This window comes from Vigna unguiculata, chromosome 11, assembly GCF_037176805.1.
Source record: "Vigna unguiculata cultivar grain cowpea cultivar isolate G323 ecotype 2 chromosome 11, ASM3717680v1, whole genome shotgun sequence".
In the NCBI taxonomy this organism is placed as follows: domain Eukaryota; kingdom Viridiplantae; phylum Streptophyta; class Magnoliopsida; order Fabales; family Fabaceae; genus Vigna; species Vigna unguiculata.
This window is the reverse complement of record NC_140802.1, coordinates 9297989-9307341: the sequence shown is the minus strand read 5'-3', so window position 1 is coordinate 9307341 and position 9353 is coordinate 9297989. Positions and strand designations below refer to the sequence as shown.

Sequence of the window (9353 nt, the reverse complement as noted above, 5' to 3'; positions counted from 1 at the left end):
AAATAACGGTTGACAGATAAAGAGAAAAAAGGAGAGAAGATACACGGTTTTACAGAAAACATGTAAAAATAATGGTTAATTTTTAAAAATTTAACAAATAATTATATTATGAAGGGTAAAATTGAAATTACAAAATATGGACACAAAAGAGAAAGTCGTCTTTATGCAATCCAAATCAAAAGCTAAAATTTTGCATTTTAAAAAATACTGTATAATTCTAATTCCAATTATTTAAGAAATGTACATCAAGAATTAAGGAAGAAATTGATGAAAATGTTAATAATATCCATTTTTTTTCATATAAACTTATTTGATCATAATTGTTATCACATCAAACTAAGACTATAAAAAATTGTCAACAATATAAACGATCCTTTTTATCATGTACTTAGAATAGAAATTCAACGAAAAAAAATAAGAAAAGAAAATATCAAGAATGTAATTAACATTTAAACAATATAGCATGATAAATGTTCTATTGCCCCATTGGGGAATGTAACTACAACTTAGTTTTTAACTATTACAACAATGTTTGCAACAATGTACGTTAGCAGAATGCACTGCTTCATACACAAGCAATATGAATTCATTCAAATAATGAATTGTGTGATTTTAGCTTTCCCTTCTATCCAATAGTCAATGCTTTTGATTTGCATATAGGACAAACATTTTTCTCATGTAACCATCTCCTTATACAGTATGCATGATATTCATGTCCACATTGAAGAGTTCCAATATCCTCTTTGTTTTTATATTCATCCTGTGAAATCATGCATAGACATTTCAATTAAAGGAGAAAGAGTAAAACATATTTCTAATACATCAAACTTAAATGAATAACCCCAATCTAGTATATAAAAAAGACTAATAAACTAGTACTTTATAAAATATACATGTTGCTATATTTGATACCTGACATATTATGCAAATATCAATTTGTTGTTCCTCAAAAGTTGACCCCTCCAAGTCATTAGGTAATAGATAAGTTTTTGTCTGCAATTGTCTTGCAATACTTTTTTCGGGCAAACCCCTTTCCAAGTGGTCATTCCCAATCCATTCACTCAAGAAGTTCCTGTTGTCCAATTTTGAACCATTAGCAATTTAAAGTTTTCCAATCACTAAGGTTTTAGTATTCTTTGGAAAATACACCAAATTATAACATACAAATACTTGCCTCATATGACATGTCATCAATGTCCAATCGCATATCACTATGAGGATCAACCAATGAAGAAACTTCTTGCACAGGTAAAGAGAATGCCTCATATGACGTGTCTTCCGTGTCCACAAGCATATCACTGTGAGGGCCACACAATGGAGGAAATTCCTTCATAAGAAAAGGGAATAACAGGTGAGAAAGAAAGTAGGCTTGTAAGGACTAGAAATCACCAAAAGTAAAAAGATTGACATATTACACGCAAGGCAGGAGGATGAAGATTATTTTGTATAAGCATTGAAGATCTTCTTGATTGATTTGTTGTTACATGAGAATGAAAATTGATGTGGTGCCTTCTCCTTCCATCTCTTTTATGATATCTTTGGAGATGCAAATAGTTTCGTCGAATGAGATGGTTAGAGTGATGCACTATTATAGATCTCCTTGAGCCTCTTCTCACCACTAGTGTATTCATATTAAACCCTCAGAGATCTTCAAAACCAAATAGAAGATGTGATGAAGAAGATTATAAAGAATGACAAACAAATGTTGGAATTGTGTTGTTTGTAAATCTAATGTCACATGGACTATTTATATAGATCATAATTAAATTAAGGAAAGAGGAAATATTTATTGTACGTTAAAGATAATTGAAGATTGAAAATCTAATTTCAAATATTAGATATTCAGCTGATATAATCTTAATGCCATTAATTATTATTTGTATATTTAGAATGGATCAGTAAATAAGGTAATATAAGCGTTTAATAAAAAGGTTAAGAGAGATATTTACCGGTAAAGATAATTGAATTTTAAAAATCTAATTCTAAATATTAATTAGTCAGATTATCTTTAACCTAGATCCTTGTGAATACGGTAATATAAGTATTTAAGAATAAGATAACGGAAATTTCGGAAAATTCTGACCGTTGAAGATAATTTAATTGTAAAATTTAATTTTGAATATTCAATTCACTTGTCTTTATATCATACATTATTAATTGCAACTATATTACAGTGTGTATAACTGACACAGATGACAATTTAAGGAAAGGGGAAATCTTTATGATTAACGATAATTTAATTTTTAATTTTAAAAATTTAATTTTTTTAATGACATTAATTTTTTTTAAAATTTATTGCAAAAGTAAATTACTTTTACAATGACAAGGAAGAGCCGCAGGAAAATCTTTATCAGTAAAGATAATTCAATTTTTAAAATATAATTCCAAATTTTATCAGTAAAGATAATTCAATTTTTAAAATATAATTCCAAATTTTCTGTTCGTATATGATTTTGGTACCATTAATTATTACTTTTGATATTCATATAATTTGGATTATTATTTTATTTAATCGTTACATTTCAATCCAATCCTAACAACAAAATAGAGATGAAAGATATCTATGTCATCATTATAAAAATGATAAAGATGGACTCAAATTAGTGAGTAATCATTATCAGTTATTGAATTAGTAAACAAATTCATTTCTTTAAAATGGTGCAAAAATAATGGTTCACATGTACCTATATGGTACCTATATGCGTTCTAGTAATGCCAAAAATAACATTCAATTGTTCAGTATATATGGTTTATTGATTCATGAACTTCTGCTATTATAACCCATCAAATCAAATAACTATTATATCCATGAGTAAAGAAAATTTATGAATGTAAAAGACACCTCTTGTTTGACTTTCATCGACTTACATATAGAATGAATAATTATTTAATTTTTTATTTATTGCAGACACTAGATATTCTGCCATGCCATCTCCCAAGATGTAAAAAGATTTAAGTGATAGAAACAAAATATATTAGGTTTAGTAGGATAACGATAATAAATGTAGACTGTTTTATTATTTCACAAATTTTAATAGTACATCGTAACGTTCCATTTAATCAATAACCCTAATTAAATTAAAGAGAACGTTACACAGGATAACATAGTAATGCGATCTTGGAACATAAGCATAACTCCTTACAATCCAAGGCACACCACGATGCCAAAAAGAACATGAAGTCTAGTCCAAGTACACTATGCAGTGAAATAATCTCTCTTCTGTTGACCAGGAGTACCTCTCACATCTGTTCCCATTAATAAATTGATGATCATCGCAGAGGTAAAAGAGCAACATACAAAGCAATCAAACAAGCAAAGAGTAAGCTAGAGCCAAAAAGATTTTATCATACAATCAAATATACTTTCACAGTCTGATATACATACATCATCCAAGCATGTTATGACCTTCCAATCAATACACTAAGACTCGACTCGACTCATCCGGATACATATAATCTGGTCGGATTCAGCGGATGCTTGAACTTGTGGTGGATTACCCTGCTCACCCCCGAGCTAAGTGTTACAAGTGTTACAATGAATCAATTCCCTCACACACAAGGTTAGCCCTTAATGAGTTTCAGGCCTCCTGCTACTCTCACCACAGGAGTCAATCCGCTCTAAGTGAGACTAACTGACTCCTTAGAGTGTCAGGATGCAATCCTTACCTTGAATCCTTACCAAGTTATATAGATGGGGCACCACCATGGACTCTCACTAACAGAGGCCATGGAATTACTTCCCGACCATTGAAGCACCACCAGGAAGTCTCACCTAGAGACTTGTGGATTTACGTACTAATAGCATATCAATCACATTCCAAACAAACAAATAATATTGATCATGCATTTAACACCTCACGCCATCCTTTGTAATCCATCTCATTCATATTCCATGTTGATTTCATACCATCCCATTCTTCCCAATTCGGGGATATAGAACTTCACCTCATACCAATACCATGTCATCAATGTAACATTATTGTTCATACCGAATTCATGACCACATATATAACCAATCATTTCATTGAAATCGCATGCCAAGATTTATCCAAGTTCATCATTCACAATATGTTGAGAATAAAGAAAATAGGGATTGAGATTAATCTCCTTTATGTATAAACCACACATAGGGTAATCTATTTATAATAGAGAGAGGTACAAGTAAAAAGAGTAACTGAAAATAAAAAGATTAAATAGAAGATATTGTTTGATATTGTGGTTATCAATATCTAACAATATCTTAATAATATCAAACAATATCTAACACAATCCATGAATCACATCACTCATGCAAATTCATTCATCTCATACTTTATAAATACATACCAAGACATACATATATCACAAAATAGTATTCATCCCAAATAAATGAGTGCCAACATTTAACTACTTGCAATTCCATACAATCAAGCACAACCCACAACCATAATTCTTACACCAAAATTTTCAAGAAAATTTATTATCACAAAACCAAAATCATTGCAGTAATGCGTGACACATTTCTCAAGCTACAAACATCTAATCGACAATCCAACCAGTCAAACCATAAAATAGCATGTTATGAACCACATGTCACAATTTGAGCTCAATCCAACGGTTAATGAGTCGGGAAAGTCAATTTTATTAAAACTGCACATATCAGAAAAACACACAGTCGCCCAGCGACCCAGGGCACTCGCCTAGCGACTGTGCGACACATCATAATACGAGAAATAACGTCAAATATCACAATTTCATGAATATTTGAACCCCTAACTTAGAAATATACCAAAAACTAACGTTTTCCCCCAATACTTTCTCATATTTCACAAAACATTAATGGCATAAAATAGAAATAACGTGAAATCCTAGCTTCCCTTACCTGGAAAAGGGCTAATATTGGACTTCGACTCTTAAGCCAGCGAAACCAGTAGCTCCAAGGACAGATCTATGAATTGAAATAGTGGCACGACAAAGGAGATTGGATTCACATAGTGAGTCCCGACATAAACCACGAAAACAACTTAGAAATGTTAGGTTCGAGAACTAACTTACGTGAACGGGAGACGGAGGTTGAGCTCACTTGAACTTGGGTAGATCTCCAAACCCTAGCAGAGGTTCTGTGGAGAGAAAATGGGTGAGTTAGGACACTGATTTTTCAGAATGACTTGCAATTGAGGGACCTTGGCTGCTTTAGGGGCCTTGGCACCCTATGGGCCAGGCCTTTAGGCCCAACAATGTGGCAGCCCTTAACATTAGGGCACTCAATAAAAGTGGGCCTTACATACATTGTTTTAGACATTTGAATACTTCGGTAATTTGGTATAATTATCGAATATATTAGGTTGATCAATCAATAAAACATTTTAGTTAATTCTTTTGTAAGTGTTATATAATATATAATAAATTTTAAATTGTATTAATGAATAATTTTATACCATATAATATATATTATAATTTTATTAAGTAAATTATTTTTTCAAAAGCAATTAAAATTAAAGAATAGTATTTGTGATTGAAAAGTTGTCATTAAATTATGGGGAAGTTGGTTACTTTAATTGGTTGTGGATTTCGGTCAACAAATTGGTTACTAAATCAATCACTACATCAGTTACTAATTTCAATCACTAAAGTGGTTATTGATTTCGATCACTAAATCGGTAGCTCATTCGGCCACTAAATTGATAACTCATTCGACTACTAAATCGGTCATTGATTTTGGTGACTAAAGCGACCACTAATTTCAATCACTAAATTGTTCATCATGCATTAGTCACCAATGAAATGGTAACCAATATGGGTTGGTTACTAAATCGATCACTACTTTCATCATTGACCAATTTTGTTATATACTTTAAATTTTATACTAGTTTGTCTAATAGTGCAAAATAGGTTTATTTCTTGACCAATGAGTCAAGTTTCATTATGCGTATTATTGCTACAAAGTACAAAGAAGTATTTTTTTATCATACACACATTCATTCTTTGTTGATCTTGTACAAGTATTCTTTCAACTCACAACTGTTTTTGGTTGACCATATCTGAGTACTCTTTAACAAGTTGTTCCTGCCTTAACCCAAGTATTCTTTCAACAAGTCACTTTTGACTTAACACGAGTATTTTTAAAATAACAAATCATTCTTGACTTAAGACAAATACAATGTCTTTGTGATCAACAAATCACGATTTTACACTCACTATAGAGAGTTACATCTTTCAATGTATACAAGGTTTAAACTCTATTAGTTTGTTAAATTGAATACAAACAATGTTTCTTCAAAAGCTTTAAGAGACAGAAATTTCAACAAAGTTTTAACACATGCAATAATGATTATCCTTGTTGTCTTCTTTAAGGAGTGCCTTTAGATAGGCTTGAAGAAACTGTTGCAGTTAACATCAATGGTGTTCTGGCAAAGGTCAAGTGGATCGAGCCACAATCGAATCGTGACGTTTAGGATATTACGCTCCTAAGTGAAAGAGCCGTGACTAATAGTTATAGCACTACAAGAAAATGCTTCATTAGTAACCAATTTTAGAAACCAAAAATTGTTAGTCACTATAGTGGCCAATGTTGATACCAATGCATAAAGTAAAAAATTATTGGTTACTAAAATAGTCACTATTATGAATAAAAAAAATAATTGATCACTAAATTGGTCTTTAAAATTAGCTACCATGGATTTGGTTACCAGAGGAAACTGGTCACTAAAAATGAGCTACTATGGTTTTGGTTACTAGAGGAAATTGGTCATTAATAATTAGCTACCTAAGTTTTAGCTACCAAAATGACTTAGTTTCTAAATTGGTCTCTAATTAATTAATGACCAATTAAGTGACCAATTATAATTTTTTATTTATAATAGTGACTATTTTAGTAACCAATAATATTTATTTTTAAAATTGGTATCTAAATTGGTCATTATAGTAAATAACAACTTTTAGTCACTAAAATTGGTTACTAATGAAACATTTTCTAGTAATGTAGCTTTTGACCTAGTGTTAAGGATCGATCCAACAATTGGTTTTAGAGTTAAGGTCACGAGTTTGATTCCCGTGGACAATTGTTAAGAGAGAGATTGTTGTGGGTTGCACAATTGTCTTGTGACGGATGCAAATGGGTTGGGTCACACACAATCCAAAAAACGGATTTCTAGTGGATTGTACCTAACTAATAACTATAGTTTTTAGCCTAGTGATAAACATGCAATCCAACAACAACCTGGGTCATAATGACTGGTGTCACAATGGGGATGGCAAAAAATCTTTTTGGATCCAATATTGATTAAACCTAGTGTAAACCGTACCATTACAATGCTTGTATTTTCTTGAAAAATTCTATATGCTAAACTAAATGGCACCCGAGACCATTCTTATATTTATATTCATGACATATATATTCAAAAACAATTTGATTGCGTCATACAAAAGATTTATTAACATATATTATTATCATGGACAACTAATTATTGTACAATAAACATTTTATTTTAAATTACAAATATTATTTTTATATTTTTAAAGTTTAATCAAATTAAATGAAACTTATTTTATATTTATATTTTTATAATGAAAGTCTTTTCAAGGACTCTTTTGAGTTAATGTACCGGAGTTTGAAATGAGGTTCTTCTTATGACTACATATCATAAAAGAGAAGAAGAGTGACATCATACATAAGAAAAAAATATATTAAAGAGATGTTGAAAATTTTTAATATTGAGACTTAAATCCAATGAAGATTCCAATGCATACATCTTCTTAGACAAAAGACGATAAAGGTAAGTGTTCATGTAGAAACAATTACAGAATATCAGGGAGCACAAATCATATCTTACATGAATCACTGACTTGTTGGATGGCCACTCCTTGATTTAGGTACGTCTCCTTTTAGTGTTGGCGGATTGGACCCTTAAAGGGTTACCTGCGGAAAGAACTTTACCGATCAAGTCAGCAAAAGCTCTCCAAAATCAAATCACAGATTACTTAATTAATGAAAAACGTACCTTTAATTGTTGAGGTCCACATGTATTTATAGAGCCATTAATTATGTTTTACCCTTCTTATGGGCTAGGCCCTTCTTTATTGCGTTGTGCTAATGTTAAGGCTTTGAATGGGCCTGGACCAGGCCCAAGTTCCAAGCTTGCAATCTGATATTAGAAGCCCCTCTGTTATTTCCTAAGTCTGGAGTAAGTGGCTTTTTACTCATGCATTATTCTGGAAGTAGGTGGCGTTAGCCCTTATGTATGTGTCATCATTTTGTGTGGTTAACCAATTGTTACTTTTTATTTTAGGACTATACGTTGGCGGTTTGGGCCGGGTAGTTAGCTATACTGCTCCTAGCCGCCTAAGTATAGTATAGTAAGAAAGTAGATAAAATTATGTATCAGGGTATGATTGGCTTTGTACTATGTTATGTACAAGGTGTTCTTGTACAAATCGAGTAGTCTTGGAAGACCTTGTTCTCCTTCTTCCACAAGCTTCTATATTGTTTGTGGAACTTCTCCTCAGCCAAGACATGTAAGAGGTGGGTACTTGCAAGTACTTTGACGCTCAAGTCAACAATCAAAGAATGAATATGTGGTAATATCAGATGATAGTAGACTAATTTAAGATGCCTGTTTCCTACCCTCTAATGCCTTACATGCTAATTATTGCAAGCTTTAACTGTGCGATTCCTATCATAACTTTACATCGAGATATGACTGGGACCTTCTCGACCACTAACAATTGATGTGGTATTGGCCCCTTTTTGTTTGGAGGTTCTTATCTTTTCAGTTATTGGGCTTGATCGAGATGAGTCCACCATCTTGAATTGAGAACATGTTGGTTTCACCCTTGTAGACAAGGTTTCAATCAAATTTAAAAAGAGTCTCATTTCAAGATTGTTAAAAATATCTTTTAGCACTTTATAGGATATACAAATATATATTGTTTTATAAGTAAAATATGAGTTTTAGAATAGGAGGCTAATGTTTGGAAAAGGAGTGGATAGAAAGAGAACTAGCGGAGGATGTTAAAGAAAATATCCATTTTTTTTAGGTAATAACTAATTTCTTTTATGAAACGTGATTCATTTTATTTAGATGTACATTTCCAATTACCGTGTAATTATGTGATCAGATTTAGGGTTAATATCTTTTACTTGTGTAATTAATATTCTCAATATATAGTTTAAAAAAGTGTATTCTTAAAATTGTTTGTTTAAGCTAGTATTCTTAAACATGATATCTTTAAATATCAATATTTAAAAAAAAAATTGTTAATAGTTAGAAGTATTATTTTATCATGATTTAAATCCTATACATCGTTTAATATTCAAACACGATTATTTATAGGAAATTTTAACTATGCAAGAGAAACATTTATTTTATATAATA

At 31.3% G+C, this 9353-nt stretch overlaps 1 protein-coding gene across 1 annotated transcript in view; it reads right to left on the bottom strand.

Annotated features, from left to right (window-relative positions):
• Positions 1–625: 625 nt before the first annotated feature.
• The window catches only part of LOC146880967 (putative E3 ubiquitin-protein ligase ZFP1), a 58627-nt gene continuing 49899 nt past the window's right edge, over positions 626–9353 (bottom strand). The window contains exon 5 of the mRNA XM_085669194.1: positions 626–760. Coding sequence (XP_085525320.1) covers positions 626–760 — 135 coding nt within the window. The remainder of the gene's footprint in view (positions 761–9353) is intronic.